The sequence below is a fragment of the Bos indicus genome, chromosome 12 (assembly GCF_029378745.1).
Source record: "Bos indicus isolate NIAB-ARS_2022 breed Sahiwal x Tharparkar chromosome 12, NIAB-ARS_B.indTharparkar_mat_pri_1.0, whole genome shotgun sequence".
Lineage (NCBI taxonomy): Eukaryota > Metazoa > Chordata > Mammalia > Artiodactyla > Bovidae > Bos > Bos indicus.
The window spans coordinates 28,686,911-28,714,317 of record NC_091771.1 but is presented as its reverse complement, the minus strand read 5'-3'; the positions used below and the strand labels follow the sequence as shown (position 1 = coordinate 28,714,317).

Below are 27,407 nucleotides of genomic sequence, written 5' to 3'. Positions count from 1 at the left end.
TAATTATCTTAGAAAGACGAAATCTCCATAGAGGTCAGGACCATTGGTATAATTTTAAAAAACAGAAATGGGTGCACAATTATATACATTTCAGGATTTTACTTGACAATATGAAAGACTTATTTTGGGATGTACTAAAAAAAAAAGTGAAAACCAGCAGTGGGGACTCTAAGAGAAGAAGCATAACTCATTAGAGAGAGAAGCTTTCGGATTTTGTGTTTGTTAGAGGCACCATTTCTTGTATATATTAAAATCCTGTTTTTCAATGCTGAATGTAGGAATGACTACAATACATTTATTACATGCTGGTGCATTTAGGCATTTTAGTAAATTCAGTATCCTTATGGCAGCCCACAGGGACCAAACCTACAGAAAGCCACTGAATGGAAAGATGTATGATAGAATGCTTCTGCTACTGACATTTTCCTCTTCAGATATTTATCTCTGTCCAACATTTACATGTTCGTAAGTTCTCTTAGAACTGGCCAAGCTATAAAGGGCATAAATATTAAGAATAACATGGAATTTTAATTGTAATGCTTTTTTAAAGCTAGCTGATGTTTGATAAAACAAAAAATTTTAATTAAAAATGTATTATTGAGAACTCACAAACTAAATAAGTATAAAAGGAATTTTTAAAATTAAACTATCAAAGGATAGCTTTTGTGAGTTTCTATCATTTATACTTTTGAGGCTATTAAAGCTTAAAAGAGCACTAAAATAGTTTTGTTTTTAAAAAATAATATGGAGCAGATACCAGGCGGTGATTCAGAAGGCCTTGATTCTAGTCTTTGTTTACATATTTGACCAATTTTTAAAAATGTTTTCACAACCTTTGACTTATGTTTAAACTTTGTCTTCACATTCCAGGGGTGAGAGAAAGCCAAAAATAGATCTTTTCAGGACCTGTGTTGCTGCTATTCCTCGACTGCTTCCTGATGGGATGTCAAAGCTTGAACTTATTGACCTGCTGGCGAGGTAGGTGAGGACTGTGGTGGGCCTTTTTTGACCAAACTCAATTTTAATCCTTTGTCATGATTCGTAAAAGAATGATCATTAAAAAATGGACATTTATTAATTCTCAGTACTGTCTAGCATGCCCAGAAAGAGTAAAGAAATGTTTTTGGTTTCAGTTTTTTTTTTAACTCCCATGCTCAAGAGGTTTAAAATGCAATATAGAAGCAAAGACATAAGCACATAAGGTAAGTAGTAATCTAAAGCCTGAACTTCTGCAAATTAATGGCACACAAAATATGTGATACCTGAAATCACAGGGTAGGAGGATTACTGTGGTCTGGGGATGGCAGCAGGTGACTCCTGGAAGATGGTGGAACTTGAGCTGCCCTTGAAGGAAAGACAGAATCAGAAATGCAGAAGGAGTGACGTGAGGACAAGGACAGAGGCGGGACCAGGACATGAGATGAGTCTGTTCAGGATAAAGTTCGTCCAGGATCTGATTCTCAATCTGAGACCCACACCCCTGGAGGGCCAAGAAACAGGGATCCCAAGCTAAGTTTTGTACTTCAGAAAGCTTCCAAAATCCATACATTTATCCCGCACCATCCTCCATAAGAATGCACAGTCCAGCTTGAACCTCAGGTTAATTTGCTTTGAATGAAATGATATTATTGTAGTTAAGTAAGCTTGATTTTTCTCATGTTGATCTGAAGTTCTGGTTGACAGTTATGCATGTCTTTAACTTAAAAATCATAAGTGACTTATAACCTGAATACATTTGAAAGACAGAATCATTAGAAATGGGGTTTGTGGGAAGGGTGGAAGAAGGAAGAACAAAAGTCATCATAATTTGAAAAAGAGAAGAAAAATGAGTTTGGAAACCCCATGATAAAAAGAAATAGAAATGACTGGAGAGGCATATTTTCAACTAATCTTTACTACTAGCTGAGGTGTTTGGACTTGTGGAGAATAACATGATAAAAGAAAGTATCATTTCTGGCTGGTTAATCTGATAATGTTGGGAAGCCCAGAGAGGGATAACAGATATTGATGCTGATTGGATTAAAGATGTATTATGCATAACCTTATTTATCAATGGGACTTCCCTGGTGACTCAGATGGTAAACAATCTGCCTACAATGTGGGAGACCCAGGCTCTATCCCTGGGTTGGGAAGAACCCCTGGACAAGGGAATGGCAACCCACTCCAGTATGCTTGCCTGGGAAATCCCATGGACAGAGGAGCCTGGCGGGCTATAGTTCCGTAGGGTTGCAAAGAGTGAAACACGACTGAGTAACTAAGCACTTACGCACAGAGGGTGGATTCCCAGTGAATGATAAACATGGTTATTTGGAGATGGGAGGAGCCAAGGAAGAAAGAGACCAAGATACTCTAAAGGACCATCCAGGCTAATACGGAGTCTCCCAGAGTGATAGCAAAGACTGACAGTAAAGAAAAGCTGTGAGACAAGTGCCAAAGTCCGCCCAAAACGTAGAGGTGCAGCCTGTCCATTTGCCATAGACAGCAGTGGGGAGGGTGGTGTGACCAGAAGACCAGTGTTAATATTTCCACAGAGGAGAGGCGCTGAGTGAGAGGGCTTCAGGGGCAGTGTGGAATCAGGGGACAAAAGACCACTCTCCGTGGCCTCTCAAGTTCAACTGAACCTGTGTCTGACTCTTTGTGACCCCATGGACTGTAGCCTGCCAGGCTCCTCTGTCCCTGGAATTTTCCAGGCAAGAGAATGAGGGGCCAGCATCTTGAAAGTTGTGGGGGAGGTGCCCCAAAATGGGACCAATACTGATTCCGTTGGGAAATCTTGAATTTTGCTTCTCTGCTTTGCCATTTGACTAGCCAAGTGATCAAGACGAAGTATTTAACCCCTCAGCCTGTCTTTTCTTACAAGCCTGTTGAGAGGGCTGAAAGACAGATGACCTGGCAGCACTTGGTTCATCTGAAAGAAAATGTCAACAGGAAAAAGACTGTTATCAGTTAAATTGAAGTAGAAGCAAAGTTCACTTATTTCAGTGACTTTCTAATTGGTGATGATTATGTAAGTAAGCCCTTTGAAATGCTAAGTTTTTAAATGTCGTGCAGCCTTTTGGTAACATCTCTAGTGCTCTTCTGCTGTAAATCTGAGTGGGAGAGTCTTACCTCTGGAATCACCTTGTTAGCGTCCAGTGACGCCTGGGTCTGCAAACCCTCCGTGCCTGGCATGTCAGGAGGGAATTCTGTCAGACGTGGTTGGAATGGCAATGCTATTTATAGTGTATTGTGTTTATTATTGTGTACATTCTTACAGAGCCCAAAGCAATGGGTCCTGTTTTTATGAGGGGAAAGAACAAATAAATATTCTTGAGAGTTCAAGTCTCGGGGTGAAGTCGAGAAGATGACTGGACTTATATGGGAAGCCTGTGAAGAGGCCTTTTTCATAAGCTTCAAAAGAAGCTGGAGGCCATTCTCTCAGGGGAAGGATAACTCAGAGAGCTGGCCCTCACACTGGGTCCATTGACCTATGAGAAAACGATCCCCTTCAGCTCTCAAGAAGGTCACAGGACAGGAGTGAAGGAGCTGAAGAGCAGTAAATGTGGGTTCCAAGCCTTCACTCACTTTATTCCCCTACAGTCCAGTCACATTTGGATTCAGTTGACTTCTGACACGGTCTCATCAGAGAGGTGTGAGCCCTTTTATTTCAGACAGTCTCGTGTACATCCATGGTACATTTTTACTGGAGAAAAACTTGGTTTGCTTCATAATCGGCAAACCAACTTTCATGCAGGCTCTGCTGCCCCTCACAGCTCAGTTCCCTGAATGAGTGTCGACTGAAAATATATATATACTGATACAGGGTGAAAGTTGTGTTAGGTTTTATTGGGGGCAAAGTAAGGGCTGTAGCCCGGGAGACAGCATTTCAGACAGCTCTGAGAAACTGCTCCAAAGAGCTCTGTGGAAGGTCAAGTATATATGTGATTTCCGTGAAGGGGAAATACGTGAAATCGATTATGTATTTTTTGCAGAAGGTTTCTGCTAGTCTCTTGAAGGCAGCTGCTATTTGTGAGGAGCACATGTCACCATGATGGATTTTCGTGCTTTTCTAGATATGAGGAGATACAAGAATTAGGCTCATAAAATCTTCTGAAAATATCTTGCTATCTGAAGGCCTGCTCTGCCAGTTTTTCCCAGAGCACAGTGTGCCTCATTCCTGATCTCCACCCTGAAACTCCTTTCAGAAGGTGTTGGAGGTCAGCAGCTGCAACGGCTCATAATTTAATCTTTGTAGAGGTAGATGGCAAGTGTCAGTTTTTAGTGACAGGAGTTTCAAGGATTGTCCTCCAGAGGCTCCCTTCCCAGCAATTCAAGTCAAAGTGAAAAGTGAAAGTGTTAGTTGCTCAGTCGTGTCCAACTCTTTGCAACTCCATGGACCGTAGCCCGCCAGTTTCCTCTATCCATGAAATTCTCCAGGCCAGAATACTGGAATGGGAAGCCTTTCCTTTCTCCAGGGGATCTTCCCAACCTAGGGATCAAACTCTGGTCTCCTGCATTGCAGGTGGATTCTTTACTGTCTGAACCAGAAGCAAAGATGGGGGAGCTTACTCTTCTCCTTAGCAATTGCCATCTTTTTTCTCTTTAACTTCCTGAATGTTTCCTGCTCTGCCCTTGACAACAGGAAGGACCTGTCCACCCAACAGTCCACAGGCTCTTCGTCACTTCCTGTAGCACTCTAGTTGCATTCAGGGTTTGCTGACCCTCCTTTCAACAATATGAAATAGGCTTGTGAGAATTAAACAATGCATACAAATCACTTAACATCAGGGCTAGAACACAGTAAGCTCTGAGCAAATGTTAGTTGTTATTTTTAGGCATCTTTGAATCTGAATAGCATACTGTGCCACGATGTACAGTGCAGTTTCATATACACGTTAGGAAAGTGGGCACACGTTCATTCCTATTTTCAGACAAGGAGCTTGAATTTCAGAAGAGTAAAAGTCAGTTGCTCAAATTTATAGAATTTTCCTGAAGCAGAATGGAAGTGACAGATGTCATTGGTTTTATGCAATTTATGCACATTTTATGCAGTGTTTCTTTTCAGTTGGTAGAACTTTGAGGTCATGCGTTCACAGTTCCACAACCTTTGGTGGTATCTGAAAAATACTTAAATTTACCATTCATCGTTGGTTCTTTAGCCTGTGTGTATATAGCAGAGGGTGGCTGTTTTGAGTAGCCAGGTGAGAACAAACTGCCTCAATAAACCCCTTAATTATATTTTTTTTACTTTATAATTTTATCTTACTATTTTTTAACTTTTTATTTTGTACCGGGGTATAGCCAATTATGGAGAAGGAAATGGCAACCCACTCCAGTATTCTTGCCTGGGAAATCCCATGGACAGAGGAGCCTGGCGGGCTGCAGTCTATGGGATCACAAAGAGTCAGACAAGACTTGGCAACTAAACAATATAGCCAATAAACAGACAATGTTTGTGACAGTTTGAGGTGAACAGGGAAGAGACTCAGCCACACATTACATGTATTACACATGTCTCCATTCTCCCTCGAGCTCCCCTCCCATACAGGCTGCCACGTAACATTGACCAGAATTCCCAGTGCTACACAGTAGGTCCTTGTTAGAACACTTCATCTTATTTTTGCATTTTAATTGAGATGTAGTTCAAAGCACTGTAAACAGTGGAAGCTCATTCTCTTAACACCTTAGAGAGGAAATTTCCACTGCTTCTGGTGTGAACATTACAGAGGTGAACAGTCCACTTGTCAGCATGTGTTGCTCCTCTTAGAAACCCTGGTCTCCCTCTGGGCTTTCCCTTCACAACCATTTCTTCCCCTTCTGCCCTTGGTGATGCTGTGGGCCAGCAGGTCCCTCATACGTCTGATAACCTTTGGTCAGTCCTGCCAGAGTTGAAAGGAGGCTGTCCTTCCTAATGGAGATTTTCTTCTGGGTGTAGTTTGTGAATTTGCAATCACTCCCAGCGTACCTCCAGCAACAAAACTCTTCAAAGCGACTGAGCCAACTCCACCTGAAGTGGAGCTCACCTTTACGGAATTATTTTTGGTTCAGTGGTTTGTCTGGTCTGACCAACAAAGAAGGTGGCCTTGTTCAGGCTCTGGGTTTTCCCCACTTTACCCACATCCTTACTCAGCATAGTGCTCACACTACACCCCTGACCTACACCCCGGACTCCAAGCAGGGCCTCGGGACCATTGGCCGTGGCCACCTGTTGAATCAGGCCACTCTGGTCCCTGAACCCCATGCCAGCTGCCAGTGGAGAGGGGGATGAGGGGATGACACATGCAGTTGACATTGGCAGTAGCGATTTTGGGGGTATGCTTGACTCCTGTGTCATGGTGGAGTCCTTTCAAGCCCTGTCAGTGGTCTTGTGTGTAACCATATACTTGTGACCCCATTTTCGGCTCCTGGAAACCAGATCAGCTTCTTAGAAATTTTCCCTCAGGTCCCCCAAGCTGGTCAGACTTCCTGAGTTGCCTTCTCTAAACGTCTCTCTTCTCTCTCAGTTGCAGCCTCCAGATTCTCACAGGACTGCTGTTTATTGTAATCACAGGTGTTTATGTTACAGGCAAGAACCCATCCTTTTCCGGTTTCTCAGTGGGATGGCCCTGCGGGGGTTTGGGGGTGCCCTCTCCTCAGCCACTCATCACTCACTGGACCAGGAGGCTGCGAGTAGGTCGGCCAGCACCACACAGCCTTCCACCACTTCCTGCATCCTCGGGGTGGCTGAGCATCTTTCTCGTTTACCTCTGAGTCTTCTTTTCCTTTTTAGTTAGCTAAAATCTTTTTCCCACTTTCTCTTTTATAATATTCAATCCCGTGTGTTTCACAAGATGATGCTGTGATTATCTGGTTAAAAATCTAACAGAAGTGAAAATGAGAAAGTTCTGGGTAGAAGAAGCAGCAATTGTATGTGATCACACAGCACAAGGTGCAGGGGTGGGGGGACCCCAACCCTTCTCACAACTTCTTCCTCTTCTCTCTCACCTGCTGCCACTCAGTCTTGCCTTGATGTTATTTTCACCCCATGTCAGTTCCGTGACACTGGACCTTTTTCTTCCACAAACATTCCACTTCTGTTATCAACTGGGCCTTCTATTCCCAAAGCTCTCTCCCCTCCCTGGTCCTGTCTGTTCGTACTCCAGGAATGTTTTTGAGTGTTTTCACCAGTCAAGCATGTGAATACCATTATTTCAAGAGCAGTGGTCACCAAAAATAGCAAGGGCTGCACCAACTTCAGACTCTCAGAGTCCTTATTGTGATCCCACACTGTCAGTTTAAAATGAAGACAGATTCCAGATTGCAAATTGTGAATGATGACAAAGTGAGATGAAGAGTAGAGTGAGTCTCATTGGAGATCCGAAAGTACTGGAACTTCTTAAAAGCTTCATCTAAATGGACCGTGCCATGGTTTTTTTCTTGACTTTGACTCTAAAGAAATGTGCCTGCCTGATTTCTTATATATAATAAAATAGCACAAACTGGGTGGTTTCTATAACAGAAATGGATTGAAATACAAAGGAAGTTTGTGATGGCCTGCCTTGGTCCTTAATTAGAAGCCCCAGGTTTAAGACCTCTGTGTGTTCTTTTGGCAACTGTGATCTGCTTGATAATTGCAGACTTAATAGCAAGTCTGCCCTGAAGAATTAGCTTTTCCTTCTCAGCATCTTTGTAGAACTTGACTTGCTTTTAGAACAGAAAATACATCTTTCCTGCTTATGAATGAGCTTTTGCCTGGTTATCTGGTCAAATTTGGACCAATTAGTGTACTTCATGCTCTAAAGCAGTGGTCCCCAACTTTTTTGGCACCTGGGATCAGTTTCATGGAAGACAATTTTTCCACAGATGGGGCAATGGGCAGGGGGGTGGTTTCAGGATGAATCAAGCTCATTACATGTATTGTGTACTTTATATCTATCATTATTACATCAGCACCACCTCAGATCATCAGGCATTAGATCCCGGAGGTTGGGAGCCCCTGCTCTAGAGAATAAGGATATTCCATATCAAGTTTTTGAAATGCTGTCTATTCAAAAATATGTAACTGTTCCAGACCTGTTTTTTGGAGAAAACTTTGCATAAAAGATGAGAAGTCCTGAGCTGGAATCCTGGACTTTGAGAAAGTTCCTTAACCACTCTGGTTCACAATTTCTTTTTCTATTGGTTGAGGATATTATGTTCTACTTAATGGGGGCCCCTGTTGACTCGGCCACCTTCTTCTTGAACACTGAACACTTCCAGACTGCTAAGCCCTGGAAAGTCTGTATCCTAGGTATCTTCACTCTCCATCTCTCCCTTCCTCGCGTCTTCTCTTCCTTGGGTCAGGCCCCTGCCACTTGGTGCCTGAGTCATTGTAATGACCTCCCAGATGGTCTCTGCCCTCAGTCTTGTGACTTCTTCAAGGCACCCTCCGTATTCCTGCCTAACTTATTTTTCCCTCAGATGTGAGCCTCATCCTGTTACTTCCCCCTGTAACTTTCAGAGTCAATTCATTTTCTTCCAGTAATAAGAGCTCCCATGCACCAGGTGCTCACATATACTCCATGCTTGGTGTGCTGCTCAACACTGTGCGTGGATCATCTCAGAGGAGCTCACAGCAGGCTTATGAGATACAAGTACAGCTGTTATCCCAGTCTTCTGACTGGGACTCAGAGGCTGAGAGGTTCAGCAACTAGCACATGGTCACATAGCTGTGCGTGACAGAGGCAAAGACAGCGATCAGGTGCTCTGACTCCAGAGTGTACACGCAAACCTCTTAGTGCTACATCACCTCCTTGGGTGGCCCACAGACCCTCTACCGAACCACCCCGCTCCCTCTCCAGGCCTGTCTCACACCTCACTCTAGCTAACACTCTACCCGGTAAACACAGCCAATCCAAGGGCTGAATCTTAGGAGGGCCTCAAAAATGTGTGAATATTAAATAAGTGAATGAGTAAATCTATAAAGGGTGATGTTAGCTCTAATGCTGCATACCATTGTTGAGATTTAATATTATTTGTGTTCTAGCTTAAATCACAAATACAGTTATTCTTCAGTTGACAAACTCAAGATTTCTCAACTTTGGCATTATCAGCATTTTATTTTACATGAATGTTAATAGAAGCTTTATTTCTTATAATCAAAACACAGAAACTATCCTTATGCCATTCAGGATGAATATTAAACTATGATATAGCTATAACATGGAATACTGATCATAGAATAAGCTGTTCACTATCAGCATTTTCGGCCAGATAATTCTTTGTCATAGGCATTGTCCTGTGCGTTGGAGGATGTTTAGCAGCATCCTTGGCTTCTACCTCTACTCAGATACCAGGAGCACCCTCCCAAGTTTGGCAACCAGTAATGTCTCTAGTCATTGCCAAAAATCCCTTGGTGGGGCAAAACCAATTGAGGATAACTGACCTAACTTTTAATTATTCATTTTCACTCAACTTGTGGACAAGTCCCTTAGTTTCTCCAGTACCATCTTGAAGAGTCATAAGCTTTGATACTATTAGAGCTTATTTTATAGTCAGTAATGTATTAAAAAATATATACAGCTAAATGCAACATGGTACCTTGGATTGCATTCTGAAACAGGAAGGACATTAATGGAAAACTGGTGAAATCTGAATAAAATCTGTATTTTAGTTAATAGCATCAAACCAATATTAACATCTTAGTTCTAATCAACTGCCGTGGTTACATAAGATGTTAACATTAGGAGAGCTGAGTGAAAACTGTCATATTAGGTGAGGGCAACCCATTTTCAAACACAGATAAAAGCAAAGCCCTATATGTGTTCCTTTAGGCTATAGAAGAAAAACTAGTAAATGACGTCATTGTCTTTATTCATCTTACAGGCTCTCTATTCATATGGATGATGAACTGCGACATATTGCCCAGAATTCTCTTCAGGGTTTACTTGTTGACTTCTCAGATTGGAGGGAAGATGTCCTATTTGGCTTCACCAACTTCCTGCTTCGGGAAGTAAATGACATGCATCACACACTCCTTGATTCATCCCTCAAGCTCCTGCTCCAGCTGCTTACCCAGTGGAAACTGGTCATACAAACGCAAGGAAAAGTCTACGAACAGGCCAACAAAATCAGAAATGCAGAGGTAATTTTCACCCTCTTCCCATTAATTGATGTTCTTTTACAGAGTATGTGTGTATGTATGTATGTGTGTATATATATATATATATAAAAGTGGCAGCCCAGAGAACCTGCTGGGTTCTTACTTTCAGCTGTCTAGGAAGTTTCTTCCAAGGAGTGACCCTGAGTTTTGCAATCTGCTTAAACTGTGACCAAGAAACTCAGGGCATGATTATGTCACATCAGGTTAGACTTACTAACAAAGCATTTAGAAAGTAGAAATTGTTTTCTTTCAGAGAATTAGGTTTCAAAATCTGTTTGTATGAGCAGATGACCATAGGGAAGAGATAATAGAGGTGGCTGTGGATCTAGATGTAGATGTGGAGATGGATCTAGGTATGGATATGTATCTAGATATGCATATGGATCTAGAGCTGAATGTGGATATGAATTAGGATTTAGAACTGGATATGAATGTATTTATGGCTCTAGATATGGATAAGAATCTAGAGCAGATATGGATATAGATATTGGTATGAGTCTAAGGTATATGAATATAGATATATGAATATAGAGATGGAGTGGATTATAGAGGTAGATATGGATATGAATCTAGAGCAGAGATGGCTATGAGTCTAAGGCATATGAATATGAGTATAAACATGGAGTTGGATGTGCATTATAGAGGTTGATGTGGATATGAATCTAAAGCAGATACGGATATAGATATGAATATGGATATAGGGTTAGATGTGGATGCAGATATATAAAAGTTAGCTGCCCACTGGTTTCTTTTGTCCCTCAGTTCAGTCGCTCAGTCGTGACTCAGACTCTCTGCAACCCCATGAATTGTGGCACGCCAGGCCTCCCTGTCTATCACCAACTCCTAGAGTTCACTCAAACTCATGTCCATCGAGTTGGTGATGCCATCCAGCCATCTCATCCTCTGTCGTCCCCTTCTCCTCCTGTCCCCAGTCCCTCCCAGAATCAGAGTCTTTTCCAATGAGTCAACTCTTCGCATGAGGTGGCCAAAGTATTGGAGTTTCAGCTTTAGCATCAGTCCTTCCAAAGAACACCCAGGACTGATCTCCTTTAGAATGGACTGGTTGGATTTCCTTAGTCAGCCACAAATTAGTTGCTTTCTCCACTATCCAGAGAAGAAAGTAGGCTTGTGGTTTCTTTATTCTTTCATGCCTCAAACCTGAATGGTAAAAAATAATGATAACATTTTGAAGAGCATTCCTCATTTACACTGAGGAGGAGTGTAATCAGAGGAGAACCCAGGCAGCATGACTTGGCACTGGCAATGAGCCCATAGAGGAACTGTCTGGCTGCAGAAGAGCTTAACTGAGGGTCTGAGGAATGTCAAGGCTCAGGAAGTATGAGAATATTTAGATCCCAGATGGGCTGACCTCAGAGAGCAGGTTCAGGGCATTTCTCCATCCTTGTGTCCTATACTCACCGAAAGATGACAAGGAGGAAAACAAGGGTTGCACATGCTTATAAAAGGAAGCTGGAAATGAAGGCGGAATCTGCCCTGTTGTCTGCTTGCTCTTGTTTTAGACTCACTTGGTTTGGGAAGTTTCAGAACCCTTCTCCTTAACGTGCAAAACCCAGATTAAAAACTAACATGAAAACAGGTCACCAAATCTGATTAGAAAGTCAACGTTTGAAACTTCAATTTAATTAACTAAAATAGAGAATTCGCTATAGAGAATTTAAGTAAAACCAAATTAGGTCACTTTAAATATATAGAGTCATCTCAAATGGTGTGGATAGAAGTGGTTTTTATTCTTACTAATAGTCTTTGAAAAGGTATTCCTTTTTAGAACTACCAGAGGGTTGATGGTATTCCAAAGTAGTAAGTGATCTGAAAACAAAAAAGGGATCTGTGATATTTCATGAATAATAATGAATTCATAGACATGTCTGGTTCTAAGCCAGTGTAATTTATGTTAGTATTACAAGGTCAAATGTGCCAGACGTACATAGAAGAGTGGCGACTTCTTCCACTGTTGTTTTTCTGAACATAGAATTTTTTTTTCATTGCGCGACAGCTAATTGCCAATGGCTCCAGCCACCGAATCCAGTCGGAGCGAGGTCCCCACTGCAGTGTGCTCCATGCTGTGGAAGGTTTTGCCTTGGTTTTACTCTGCAGTTTCCAGGTGGCCACACGCAAACTGTCTGTTTTAATACTCAAGGAAATTCGAGCTTTATTTGTCGCTCTGGGTCAGCCTGAGGTATGGATTGTTTTTCTGAATTTTCCAATTCATATCTTTCAACAGTTTCAAAGTGTAAAAACTGTAAAGAATGCATTACTATTTTATGTACTTTCATGTCACATGATGTCAACAAATAATTTTTGAAAGAGGGTGGGTTTTTAATTGTGAAATCGTACTTTTGATCTGCAGGAACTAAGTTATATATTCTGTGGGCAATAGAATAGACCATTCCTGATTTTCTACGTGATAGTGCTTTGGGAAGAAGTGAATCTTATGATTCAGTAACAGAACATTTTCTTTCATAATGTTCAGAGTACATAGAATTAAGTTGTTATTACATTTATAGTAGAGAATGAACTAAAACAATGCATTCCAGTTTAGAATGAGCAAAGTGTCAAACATTCTATCTTACTGAAAGTTGTTTAATCTCAATAGTGATACAAAAATGGCATCACAAGAAAGCATGTCCTCTTGAGACAAGAGAAATGAGCTAATTAGTTAATTAATGATTGTCTCCAGCTGTTCTTCGGCACTCGGTCAAGTGCTGTACGCCCTTGTTTTGGTTAAGGGGTAAGGTTAAGGTTCATTGCCTTTCGGCACAGGTGGCCAAACCCTATCCATAAGTTGATGAAAGAAGGACATACTTCACATGCTTATTTAGAAGAATGCTACTTTCCATTTTCTTGTTCTTAATCACTAATCTTGGTTTTAAAATGATCATTGTCTTTACAAAATATTTTCAAATGTATCCCAGTCCTTTCTGTTCACATTTCTACAGCAAGCTTTCTGATGTGTTTTAGGACATCTCTGGGATCTCGTGAATGGATCTCTTAGGACATGGTGTATTTCGATAAACCTTCATTAAGTCTCTATAGTAATAATGATAATTATTATTGTGAGGCTAATAATTACCTGAGAATAACCTCAGGTATAACCTCACAAAAACCTGAGAATCAATACTGTTTTTGTTCCCATTGCACAGATTCTTAGAGTGACGTTTAGGGAGGTTAAATGCCATACCTAAAATCAGCAGCTAGGATGTGGCAGAGCTAGAATTGAAAACCATATTTATATATGCCTCTAAAGCCCAGGTTCTTTGCTACTTCAGCAAGCTGTGTTAAGTATGCTTCTCATATGGTGCTTTCTTTAACCAGCCACAGCTGGTCTTTTTAGGTAAAATTTTTTATTGAGATACGAGCAACATACAACAGTATTTGTTTCAAGTGTACAGCATTCCGTAGTTGTTTATATTGTGAAACGTTCACCACAACAAGTAATTAACATCCGTCACCACTCACGGCTACAGGATTTTTTTTTCCTTGTGGCAACTTTTAAGATCTACTCTTTTAGAAACTTTTAAATTTGCGATATGGTTTTGTTAACTCTAGTTGCCATGTTGTATATTACATCTGTGTGACTTATTGATTTTATAGCCAGAAGTTTATAACTGTTTTCTTCCTTTTCCCATTTTGCCACCCCTCCCCCAATCCCTGGGAACCAATTAATCTGTTCTCTGTATCCGTAAGCTTGGTTGTTTTTTTGTTTGTTTTTTTCAGCCACAACTTTTTTGAAATCATTCTCATTCATATGCAAGTATGAATGAGGACATTCCAAGTAAGGACATTCCGAAGCTTTCCTATAAGGGTTCTAATTAAATGATTTCATATTTCTGAGCCTCTCTATATTAAAAATGGCAAATATACACATGTTCATGTGTATAAGCACTATTCATGTAGAAGAATTTCCTGTAAGATGTTTTCTCTTGTGCTTTTTTCCCAGTTTGCTTCTTTTACCAAATAGCTGTGCCCAACATAGGGACCGCAGAGAGGGTGCGGTCGGTCTCCGGTGCACTTTCTTTGGGACTGAAATTCAATCATAGTCAACAGTTAATGTTATTTTAGCAGATCAGTGACTTAAGTATGTAGCCTTATCATGGTCTGGCAAAGCATACTCTCGTGGCTTTTGCATTCCTTAAAATTAATGACGACCTGAACACTTTAGTGAATAAGGTGTGATCCTAAGGTTTAGATTCCAGTCTCATTAAGTGTATGTACATGAGTTTTTGAAATTGAAGTGTCTTTTTCAGTACGAGGTCAAATTGGAGCTCCAATTTTCTTCCTCTGAAGCTTGTAAGACTAAACTCAGAACCGCAGGGAGTTTTACCCCCTACCTTTCACACCTCGGCACTCACTTTTCTGTGCGAAAACCCTTATCACTACCTTGCAAGCTGTTCTGCTGCTTGTGCTGGACAAAGGCGGTGGGGAGGGTGGAAGGGCTCATTTTCCCATGGAGACTAATCGCCTCCCTTCTGTACAGGACGATGACAGACCTATGATTGATGTCATGGATCAGCTAAGTTCCTCCATCCTCGAAAGTTTTATTCATGTAGCAGTTTCGGATTCAGTAAGTACACGTTTGATCCTGCTTGCTGGTAATCATTAAGTATAAGCTCTGGGCCTCTCTGGAAAAGAGATATGAAGAAAAAAACTATGTAGAAGAATTCTGGGGTTTTATGTCAGGTTAATAGACTGACATAGATGTGCTTAGGCAAACAAGACTTAGTTTTTTAGATACTAGTTCTGGAGACCTTCAGATAAATTTAAAGGAAAATTTGTGAGACTTCCCTCGTGGTCCAGTGGCTAAGACTCTGCGTTCCCAATGCAGGGGGCACAGGTTGGATCCTGGTTGGAGAATTAGATACCACATGCTGCAACTAAACCCTGGAGCAGCCAAATAAATAAAAACTTTATTTATAACAGAATTTGAATCTGAGGAAGATGGATACAAATTTTGCAAACTGAAACTTCAGAAATTTCTCAGGATCCTTTAAAAAATTTATTGGTTTTATTTATTACACTTAAAGCTCTATATAGCCTATATTAATGTGCTTTACAATTTACAAGATGCTTTCACAGTTACTCTCTTTTTTGAATAGAAACTCAAAAATGATGAGGCCATAGTTACATAGTATGTTAGGGCCTGAACTTGACCATATCTGGACTCTGAGCATAATAGAGCTTGACACAAGCTGCTACACAAATACATTCTTTGTCTTATTTTATTTTTTTAAATTAATTCTTCTTGGACAGTCTTTGTTTTAAAGCACATATTGGCAAATTTTTAATTTCTGATCAAGTAGAAGGGAAAGTAAAACGGATTTTAATTACTTGATTTAAAAAAATCAGTATAACACAGTAATGAGACTTGGATTGATTTTAGGTAAATGACTGAAGGGAGGCAGAGCGGATCTGTAGAATTGACATTGCTGATGCCCCTTGTGTATTCCAGGCAAATAATTATAAATGAAGAGAAGCATATTTGACAAAGAGCTATAAATAAATTTGTGCGCTTTTCTAACTGAGATTGAACAGAGGTCCCTATTTTTAGTAGCCCTGTTCTTGCTTGTGGTTGTAATATTAACAGTAATTACTAAAACTAGTGAAATTACTAAAACTATTAGCCAAGCAGTGCAAACCTTAACAGTAATACTGAATAATGCTACCACTGAATAGTGCTCCCTCCCTGGTGGCTCAGTGGTAATAACTGCCTGCAGTGCAGGAGACTTGGGTTTGATCCCTTGGCTGGGAAGATTCCCTGGAGAAGGAAATAGCAACCCACTCCAGTATTCTTGCCTGGAGAATCCCATGGACAGAGGAGCCTGGCAAGCTACAGTCCACGGGTTCACACACAGTCAGACACAACTTAGGGACCAAACAACAACCACCACCACCTCTTCGTCTGGAAATTCAGATTGCTTTTACATGAAATAAGACCATCAGGTGTAATTGTTTTATATACTTATCTTGTTTCCCTTCAGATCATATTCTGTTCACGTGGTTTTGTTCTGTGTTTGTCAGAATCTAAATCTTGAGCCGGGGTGGCCAGGTCAACAGGGACGCATGTGAGAAGATGCACAGAAAGGGGAGCAGAGGCATGGGGGGAAACAGCGCCTGCTTTGTGCAAGGGTTTGACATCCCTCATCTCGTGTCATTTACTTAAAAACTAGGTGAGGTCAGCACTGTCATTTCCAGGTCATAAATTAAGCAGACAGACTCTGGGGGGTTCAGAGATGTTCCCAGGGCACTGGCGTTGGGCAGAGCCAGTGTTGGAGCCTTAAGTCTCGGGCTTTGAAGCCGAAGCTATGCCTCTTCGGTCCATTAACCATGGAGGCCACTGGCCACCCCTCTGCTCCATGGGAACTCAGAGACCCTGCAGGTAAAATGGAGCACTTTTCGTGCCCGACAGATATAATAGCAATTCTATCTCCTGGCCCAGCAGCTAGATTATTTGAAACTTTCCTCAAGTTTGATAGTCTGGACTTAAAAGAGAATGAAATACATGAAACTGTGTGTTATCAGTATGTAAGTATATACCTATATGTATAGATATTAAATACAGATAGATACAGGTATCTTTTGGGCACTAGTGGTAAAGAACCCACCTGCCAATGCAGGAGACATCAGAGACACTGGTTCGATCCCTGGGTTGGGAAGATCCCCAGGAGGGGTAAATGACAACCCACTCCAGTATTCTTGCCTGGAGAATCCTAGGCAAGAGGAGGAGGAGCCTGGTGGGTTACAGTCCACAGGGTTGCACAGAGTCGGACAGGACCAAAGTGCTTTGCACTAACGTAGCATGCACCTTTCAAAGGGTTTTAGAATGTATTCTGGCTTGACATCATAGGACAAAAATAAGTAGGTATCTTAACCTCAAAAAAGCATCAGTAAAATGCCCTTCGTAAAAGGGATTACATGTAGCCATCTCCCTAAGCCATAGGGAAGGTATTTCAGTCCAAGTAAAGACTCCTGAGAGTCCCTTGGACTGCAGGGGGATCCAACCAGTACGTCCTAAAGGAAATCAGTCCTGAATATTCACTGGAAGGACTGATGTTGAAGCTGAAGCTCCAGTACTTTGGCCACCTGATGCAAAGAGCTAACTCATTTGAAAAGACCCTGGTGCTGGGAAAGATTGAGGGCAGGAGGAGAAGGGGATGACAGAGGATGAGATGGTTGGATGACATCACCTACTCAATGGACATGAGTTTGGGTAGACTCTGGGAGTTGGTGATGGACAGGGAGGCCTGGCATGCTGCTGTCCATGGGTCGCAAAGAGTCAGACACAACTGAGCTAACTGATGGAAAGGTAAACAAAAATCATGACTTAAAAAAAAAAAAACACACTAATTACAAGGACTTACCTGTGGTCCAGTGGTCAGAACTCTTGAATTTCCACTGCAGGGCACACAGGTTCAATCCCTGGTTGAGGAGCTAAGATTCCACATGCTGCAGGGTGCAGCAAAAAAAAAAAAAACAACCAAAAAGCCTAATTACAGAGGTAATAACACACAAATCTCAGAGATTAGTAGCTTTTCAGAAATGCAAATTGGCACATCTGTGGTTAAGTTTAACTAATGTCGTATATTTGCTTGACAAGTATTTAGTGGTCAGCTCCTGGGTACTAGTGTGTAGGGCTCTGTGACATTGAAACACCACTTCTGCTACCCATAGCCTCACGTAGGAATGACCATGACTGCAAGCCCAGGTCTGGCGTGGCGGGGGTGCCGTGGAAGGGGTGTTTGAGATTCCAAGCTGGGCCCGAGGCAGAGGTAGACGGGCAGAAAACTGTGGAGGAAGAGGCATTGGGTCCGCGAGGACACGGACCGTACAGCTCAGCATCGCATCATAGCCTGCTTCTTACACCTGCAGGCAACCCTACCCTTGACCCACAGCGTGGACCTGCAGTGGCTGGTGGAGTGGAACGCTGTCCTGGTCAACAGCCATTACGACGTGAAGAGCCCTTCCCACGTCTGGATTTTCGCCCAGTCTGTCAAGGACCCCTGGGTGCTCTGCCTCTTCAGCTTCCTCCGGCAGGAGAACCTGCCCAAGCACTGCCCCACCGCCCTCAGCTACGCCTGGCCCTACGCCTTCACGCGGCTGCAGTCCGTGATGCCCCTCGTGGACCCGAAGTAAGGGGCCCCTGCGCTTCCCTCTGTTCTGCTTGTTTCACCGTAATTTCCCCCTTTTACATTTTATGTTAGAGATCGGGATAGAATCCTCTAGCTTCTGAACAGGGCTTCCTAGGTGGCGCTAGTGGTTAAGAACCCCCCTGCCCATGTAGGAGTTTCTGAACATCCTACTACAGAATTCTTAGTGTTGAGTAAAAACAGGTTAAAAGTTCATGTCTGGAGCTAGTTTTCCCCTCCCTTAATCGTCAGTGTGATTATCTGACTATAGAATCTCAGCCTCTTACTGGTTGAAACGGTAGTAAGTTCTATTCAACTCTCCAACCAATAGAGACGTTCCCTGTCCAGACAGACAGTCCTGGACAGGTAATTGTTCAACTCAACTGGGGCCCTTCCCAGCATCTTTGTTGAATAAGTGACACCTTAAAATCCAGAACTTAGTTTTCCCTCTTGTTTTTGACCCCACATTTCTAGTAGCCCAATTAATGCCAAGAAAACCAGCACGGCCGGCAGCGGAGACAACTACGTTATGTTGTGGAGAAATTACCTTATTCTTTGTTTTGGAGTTGCAAAACCCAGTATTATGAGCCCGGGACACTTGCGAGCCTCCACTCCAGAAATAATGGCCACGACACCTGATGGTACAGTGAGCTACGATAACAAGGTGACATGACATGCTTCAGAAGAATTATTCTGTAAGGTTTTTTTTTAGCTTGTTTGTCTAGAGTTCACAGTGCATGTTGCACTGTGCCTGCCATCTGGAGTATATGGGGTCAGAGTTTTCATCCTACACATTTCTAAATTCCATTGCGTGTTTGTGTGAATAATTTATTATTCCTCCCCTGACAATTGAGAAACTGAAAATAAAGGGAAGTTAAGGAACTTGCTGGAAATCGTAGAGTCACTGGTATTTATCAGTGCCCTGAGGCTTGGTGTCCCACATACCGCATTTCTCTCTCGCCTCATCGAGTACTCACCTTTAACCTGGGTCTTGATTAAATTATCTTGTTACAGATGGTTTTGTGGATTTACACAGTTGTGTTTTCAATTAATTGATTTTAATTGGAGGGTAATTACTTTACAATATTGTGATGGTTTCGGTCACACATCAACATGAATCGGCTACAAGTATACATGTGTCCTCCCCCCATCCTGAACGCCCCTCCCGCCTCCCTCCCCACCCTGTCCCTCTGGGTTGTCCCCGAGCTCCGACTTTGGGTGCCCTACTTCATGCATTGAACTCGCACCGGTCATCTGTTTTACATGTGGTAATGTACATGTTTCAATGCTGAGATCCCCTGTGGCTCAGTGGTAAAAAAAAAAAAAAATAGTTTTGTTGTTTTTTTTTTTTTTTTTTAAAGAAGACTGTTATAATAAGAATGTTCTTTAGATTTTTTGTTCCAGGTGAAAATTGCATTCATTGTGTTGTTTTTAAATTTTCGTGTTTTTTTTCCTGAAATGATGGCAGTGCCTTGGGATGTGGTTCAGTACTTGAAAACTGTTATAATGGAATCATCATTTGGTTAAAGGAAGCCTCAGTTATCATGTTACCTCTTTTTCACTTTTCATCAACTTGTTTCAGGCCATAGGCACCCCGTCGGTGGGCGTTCTGTTAAAGCAGTTGGTGCCTTTGATGAGACTTGAGGGCATTGAGATCACAGAATCCTTAGTTTTAGGATTTGGAAGGACAAATTCCCTTGTCTTCAGGTATGGTAATCTTGTTCTGAATTTGTATATACTCCTGCTCTCATGGTTACTGCTTCCAATTCAAGTTTGAGTTTGTGTGTTGGTGTGTGCCTGGAGAGGCTGCAGGCTTTGCACGGTTCCCTTTATGTCCTCGTGGGTTTTTATGCATGTGACATTGTGATTGCCTCAAATTTCACTTTCAGTCATTGCAACTCTGATTTTACCTTTCAGATGTTCTCTCACATACACGCTTTGTTTTAGATAACTTTAAATGAAGTTTAAACTTTTAATGAAGTCAATGTCAGTCCCCAGTTAGCTAGACTGTTCAGAGGCCGTAACATCAAAATAGTGAGAGTCTGCTCATCAGCCACTCAAACAACAGACTCTCAAAGGTTGATCATCGACAGAATATTTTCAGGGGTGTCTGTGACATGTCACACATGCTAGTCTTTCTATAAGATGATGTATCTGCCTTAAGAGAACCGCCGTGTCTCACTGTCTGGATTCCTCTAATCCAATAACCATTTCATCTAAGGCAGTGTCAAAGCATTTTCAAAGAATCCTCATAAAATGTTAGTTTAGGCTGCCTCTCATAATTTTATTTGCCAATAAAAGCCTATAAGGACAAAAAAAAAAAATATAAGTTTTTGATGTACACAGAAAATGGAAAGCTCCAAGCATCTGTGAGAAATTTATTGGAAAAATAAAGATTAACGAGACATTTTAGGAGTGACTGAAAAATATATTACAGTATACACTCGGATTTTATCCTTTAAAAATGTAACTGAGTTCTGACTATTTGGGTGCCAGTTAACCAGTGTTTTACTACTTATTGATTGATTAGTTAAGACAGTGCGTCATATAGAAATACTACAAGAGGATAGTAAAAACAATCACCTAATGTCTTTCTCAAAGAACCTAAGGCTCTTTTGCACATCTTACCCTCTCAGTATTCCTAGGAACAGGAAAGATGATGCAATTTACCAGCCACCTGGATGCAGAAAAATCAATGTCTCAGTGCCCTTACTGGTAAAATTGTTACAATAAATAAAAATAAATTGTATCTCTCTAATTTTAAAAAACTGGTATAATTATAGAATCTATTGTACAGATTTATTGAGGGCATTAAATGTAAAAATGTACATAGTAAATGTTTCATAAAGATTGCTATTAGATGAGGAGACTGTTCCTGTTATTTAGTAACACTGACTCTATTAGTGTTATTTCCATTTCTTTGATGGAGAAATTCTAGCATCTGTATTGGAGGAATCTGGAATGAGATGCAGGATTTCTATTTGTCAGGAGAGAATGCCGTAGTTTACCTTCCTTGGATTTCCCTGTGTTTAATAATAGTACAAAATATTCTGCAAGGAAATACAAGATTTTTCAAACATGGAGCAGATTATGGACAAAGTACCTAGCCACAGGCTAGACCTCCTAATGCTGTCTGTTACGACAAAGCAGTTAGTTTCTAAAGACAACAGCTGATTAGTGGGTATAAAGCTGAGAATTTGATCAAATGGGAACAGATGGAAGTGTATACATGTAATATCAGACATGTATCGATATGAAAAAATTTGTTTACTTTTACTACACAAGAGAAAAGGTTTTGATGAGCACCTCAATACTGAAATACTTGCCAAAAAGTGCATTCATCATCTAGCTCAAATAAAAGAGTTTATCTCTGAAATTCCCAAAAGACCTCATTTTAAAACAAACTCTTAAGACAGTCCCCTGAGCACAGATTCCAAAAGGGGCACCATAGTCATCGCATCTGTTTCTTTTGCTCTAATTGAATTAAAAAATTTATTAATCTTCATTCCCACAGCCTGTGAGAAAGTGCTTTGAATTTAGTAAACACAAAATATTGTTGACTTAATTGTTCAGGTAGGGGTTTTTGCCATAGAGTCTCCAGAATATTAAATCAAAATCAAGTCAACAAATGTGTAGTGAGTCCAAATTTTACACATAGCACTGGGGTAAGACTGGTTATCCAAAGTGCAGGCCGCTGCCTGTTTCTAGCTCACCACGCGACAGGGAAATGGAAGGCAGGGGAGATTTTGATGTCAGAAGCAAAGTTTAAAAAGCAGATTTGGGGGTATTGAATGGCTATATATTGTGACAAAGTTGGTGTCAGTTAATAATGAATTCTAAATGCTGACCTTTTTCATTCATAGAGAATTGGTAGAAGAACTTCATCCATTAATGAAAGAGGCTCTGGAACGAAGGCCAGAGGTAAGATTTTGAATTTGAATAATTAATGCCTTGGTTTATCTGGACAGTAGTGTGAATTTAAACCGTACCCAGTGGTTTGCTGTCAAGAGTACGAACATATTAACATGCTTTTAACAATGAATCTTACTATTTTAATGTTGGTTATTTTCATTATTTCTTTGAGTATTTAGTATAATCTGGGTCCCACTTTAAAAGATTTTAAGTCCTAAGCTTGTGAAAGAAAAGGAACCTAAATAATCATGTGTATGTTAAAATATTATAGTCTTTTTGCAAAAGTTTTAAGATTGAATTTGGATTTTAGTCAGTTATTTTTTTTTTTTTACAAGGAGCTGAGAAACCAGGAACATTATTTGTTTCCTCTAGTGTATAAAGCTCTTTCTTCAACATTATTTTCCTTGAAGTGAACTCTGAAAAGGACAAACTTATAATGCAGCAGAATAAGAAATTAAATAGAGTAAGACTAAAAGAGAAGCTTCCTATGTAGTAGATAAGATACAAGCTTCCCAGCGGAAGCCTGGCAGTTTGCACAAGAACAGTGTTACCAGATTTGGTGTGACTGTTAGTGTCCAGAGTGCTTTTCCACTTTTTTCTGATGCTTTAGTTTTTCAGCTGTGTCTGGGAGCCTCCAGGAAATGAGGCTTGTTGACTCTCAACATTTCCAGCTCAGATATTTACTGACCCACTTGTGATCTATTTCTCTATAGCTTGTGATAACAAGCATTTCTCTAAGGATTAGGTAGCAAAAAAAGTACTTTTTTGTCTTTTGTGTTTAGAAAATTAAAAATGACTAGATTACATCTTTCTTTTTTAAAGCAGAGTTGACATTATTGTGCCCACATTTATAAGTGATATTACCTCTTCCTAAACAGAACAAAAAACGCCGAGAACGGCGAGACTTGTTAAGGCTACAACTGCTTCGAATTTTTGAACTTCTGGCTGATGCTGGTGTCATAAGTGACAGGTAGGAAGGAAATTATACTGAGCTGAACTCTGCTCATTAAACTGATGTGTTTGCCCGTTTTTTTTTTTCCTTTCTCTTTTCTTTTCTCCTTATTTTTATTGAGGTATAGGTGATTTACAATGTTGTTAATTCCTATTGTGTAGTGAAGTGATTTGATTATACTTATATATACACACACACACATTATGTTTCTTAATATTATTTTCCATTATGGTTTATCAAAGGATTTTTTTTAAATTGGAGGATAATTGCTTTACAATGTTGTGTTAGTTTCTGCTGTATAATGAAGCGAATCAGCTAAATGTACATACATCCCTTCCCTCTTGAGCCTCCCACCCCTCCCGCATCCCATCCATCTCAGTCATCACAGAGCACCAAGCTCAGCTCCCTGTGCTACATAGCAGCTTCCCGCTAGCTGTTCTTTATTTTATACACACACACACACACACACACACACACGACCTGTAGCTTTTACTTAGAAAGGTCCAAAAGAGCTTGGTTTTTTTTCATATACACTGCATATACATCAAGAACAAATTTAGCACGTGAGTTTTGGCAGTGAACCTTATTTTCTGTGAAGCATATACTCCTTTGACATCAAGACTAACCATCTAAAAGTTTCACTTCCTTTTGTTCCAGCACCAATGGAGCCTTAGAACGGGACACTTTAGCCCTTGGAGCTTTGTTCTTAGAATATGTGGACCTGACCCGCATGCTCTTAGAAGCTGAAAATGATAAAGAAGTGGAAATTCTTAAAGATATCCGGGCACATTTTAGTGCCATGGTTGCCAACTTGATTCAGCGTGTTCCAGGTACAGCGATGCATCACTGCAGATTACCTTTCATGCTTGAAGTGACATTTGTGGTCCTCATTGCCGTGTTTTCCTCTCTGAACCTACTGGCCTGTGTGCAGGTCTGGGATGGGTCATTACTTGAAGATATGCTTGAACAGATTGTGGGCATGCAGCACAGAGTTGGAAGAGGAACAATAGGAATTGCATTTGGCTTTGTGCTCATGATTATTTCTATTCTTTGTTTTGGTTCCCATCTGAAAATGAACCTGTGTGATTTCTATAGGAAGAAAGTATTTCAAAGGGAACATTTGAGGCTTCGTGTTTTTCATTCTCACTCTGCTCATCTGTGAACATATAATATTCTCAACAATATTTCTGCTCTTGATTCTATCCAATCCACATATTATATAGAATTCTATATATGTTAATAAATTATATTATTGATTATTGTATTAATATTATAATTATAATAATATTATATTATGTTATTTTTTTCATAGAACAAAGTGGGTCTAAAGCATTTTCGTCTAATAGAAGCAAAAGAGAATAAAAATAGTTTGGTGTAAAAATAGACTACTGTCATTAAAATTTTGTGACATAATTATAAAATTTTGTGACATATATAATCTGAAAATCATCTGTTCTGCTTTTTCATTATGATTTAACATTATGATGTTGTAAAACTTTATTACCAATTCTCCTCATTTTTGATGACCCTAAATTATGATTTAACTTCCTCAGTTAAGGAATTTTTGTTTGAAATGGACAGTCTATACATAGTATTTTACAGTTCTTCCTAAAGACACAGCAGCAGTTAAGAGAACATTTACTGTGTAAGGAGTAGCTGAGTGGAAGGTGTTGCAGTTTTTCTAGACATTACTTAGAAAACAGTGTCTGGGAATCCATTTTCTGTTTTCCTGCTCTGAGACAAGATGCTGTTGACTGACACATTAGGAGAGGAAAGAAAAATAGGCTTGACTTTTTAAATCCATGTTTCATTACCTAAAGAAATCTTGAGTTAGAAAATGAAATTACTCCTTTCCCCAAAACGTAGGAATCATGCGTAATAGCAATGTCAACTGTATTCACTGTATTTTTCAGTATAGTAGACTCTTAGCCTGTCTTTTCTCTCTAGTTCACCACCGAAGATTTCTCTTCCCCCAGCAAAGCCTGAGGCATCATCTTTTCATCTTATTTAGCCAGTGGGCAGGACCCTTCAGCATTATGTTCACGCCCCTGGATCGTTACAGTGACAGAAATCATCAGATTACAAGATACCAGTATTGTGCGTTAAAGGTAGGTCACCTTTGCCTCGTGAAGGACTTGTCAGATTGATGATCTCTTTCCTTAAACAACCATGCCTTACATAAGGGTAAAATAAATAATATGGTATGACATGGTAAAATACAAACACACATGCAAAAAAATCAAGTATATACACCTATATAAACAATAACCTCACTCTATACATTCTAAATATCTATACACTCTATACATTCTAAAATATCTGCACATGAACAAAATAGAGATTGCTGTTTAACCATGTAAATATTCCAATTTTGCTCATAATGCAGAACTTTTCCAAGGTTCCATTTTTATCTAAAGGTTTCTACTGTATGAAAACCTTAGTTTTTGCTTATTTTTCCCTGATAGCTCAGTCGGTAAAGAATTTGCCTGCAATGCAGAAGACCCTGGTTCAATTCCTGGGTTGGGAAGATCCACTGGCGAAGGGATAGGCTACCCACTCCAGTATTCTTGGGCTTCCCTTGTGGCTCAGCTGATAAAGAATCTGCCTGCAATGTGGGAGACCTGGGTTCGATTCCTGGCTGGGAAGATCCCCTGGAGAAGGGAATAGCTATCCACTCCAGTATTCTGGCCTGGAGAATTCCATGGACTGTATAGTCCATGGGGTTGCAAAGAGTCAGACATAACTGAGTGACTTTCACTTTAAGTAGCTGCCTTGCCAGTTAACTTCCAATTTAAAATGTATATGGATATAGATATATATCCTCATGTTCAAAACCCGTGAAGGGCCGCATTCTCTTTTTAATCTCCTTCCATCCTAGAAGACTCACAGAAATAAGCTTCTACACTACCAGTACTGTTGAAAATTTTCAGAACCATGATTCCTTACAGCTTAATTTCCTTTAGAAAACTAATTGTATGTTGACTGTGTCATACATATCAGAAGTTGCTAACTGTCAAATTCACCTTTGCCTCAGTGGAGCTAATATAAGCCATGGCCCTGACAGTCATTTGGACCTATTGATTAGAGAGTAACTCAAGGTCTTCCCTTCTCTGGATGGCTGAGTCCCTTTGCTATCTACTGAAACTATCACAACATTGTTAATTGACTAGCTTAATATAAGATAAAAAGTTTTCATTAAAAAAGTTTTCATTAAAAAAGTTTAATGAAAAAAAAAGTTTTCATTAAAAAAAAGATCTTCCCTTCTCTTGCTTTCTCCCCACCTCAAAGGAACTAAAGTTTATATTCTTCATTTTCTTTAGCTTTGATTAAAATCATAGTTATCTATTTCCACATTTTTCATGGCTTGCCAGTTTAGTGCATTAGTCAAATATTTGTTAAGTTTCTGAGTTCAGTGTATTGGTCAAATATTTGTCATCAAAACGAAATTTGAAAAGCTGTATTTATCATAGGCAGAATTCATTCACTTGAAATCACTGAAGGTAAGCTTATTTTAAATCCTGTGAAATGGTCATTTTGTTTTAAATATCTCAGCCATACATTATAAAGATTTATTATAAAAGTACATGTCTACAGAGTTCAATTTACAGGTTTTAACTGTTGTAAAAAGAGACAAAATTGGCAATCTGGCTTTTTTTTAATTGAATCTACTAAGGAATACTTTAAAATCTTGTAGACATAACTGCTTTAAAAGCTGCTGGTCCTGCTAAGTCACTTCAGTCCTGTCCGACTCTGCGAGACCCCATAGATAGCCTCCTTCCAGGCTCCCCCATCCCTGGGATTCTCCAGGCAAGAACACTGGAGTGGGTTGCCATTTCCTTCTCCAATGCATGAAAGTGAAAAGTGAAAGTGAAGTCGCTCAGTCGTGTCCGACTCCTAGCGACCCCATGGACCGCAGCCCACCAGGCTCCTCCGTCCATGGGATTTTCCAGGCAAGAGTACTGTAGTGGGTTGGCATTGCTCTAAAAGACCCTTGTTGTTTATAAATCTGGTAGTATGTGTTTTAAAGTCAATTGCGCATCATTCAGTCATGCAGGACTCATTTGGAGGTTGTGTTCTGTTTTGTTTTCAGGCAATGTCAGCAGTGTTGTGCTGTGGCCCAGTGTTTGACAACGTGGGCCTTTCCCCAGATGGCTACCTATACAAGTGGCTTGACAACATTCTGGCTTGTCAAGATTTACGAGTAAGTACTAGCCAAAAATACATTGTTCTAAATGTCTTGATTGTTTCGTCTTGGTTCAGTTGGTACTGACATGTCTAAGCATTGTTCACAACACAGTCTCTT

At 40.4% G+C, this 27,407-nt stretch overlaps 1 protein-coding gene across 8 annotated transcripts in view; it reads left to right on the top strand.

The window, feature by feature from the left end:
• FRY (FRY microtubule binding protein) overlaps nt 1–27,407 on the top strand; it is a 329,636-nt gene that overhangs the window by 211,695 nt on the left and 90,534 nt on the right. For all 8 annotated transcript variants that reach the window (XM_070800572.1, XM_070800573.1, XM_019971430.2 and 5 more), the window contains 12 exons: nt 871–978; nt 9,823–10,081; nt 12,114–12,296; nt 14,595–14,681; nt 17,984–18,243; nt 18,715–18,904; nt 19,823–19,947; nt 22,104–22,161; nt 23,031–23,122; nt 23,762–23,934; nt 25,052–25,212; nt 27,195–27,305. In XM_070800572.1, coding sequence (XP_070656673.1) covers nt 871–978; nt 9,823–10,081; nt 12,114–12,296; nt 14,595–14,681; nt 17,984–18,243; nt 18,715–18,904; nt 19,823–19,947; nt 22,104–22,161; nt 23,031–23,122; nt 23,762–23,934; nt 25,052–25,212; nt 27,195–27,305 — 1,807 coding nt within the window. The remainder of the gene's footprint in view (nt 1–870; nt 979–9,822; nt 10,082–12,113; nt 12,297–14,594; nt 14,682–17,983; nt 18,244–18,714; nt 18,905–19,822; nt 19,948–22,103; nt 22,162–23,030; nt 23,123–23,761; nt 23,935–25,051; nt 25,213–27,194; nt 27,306–27,407) is intronic.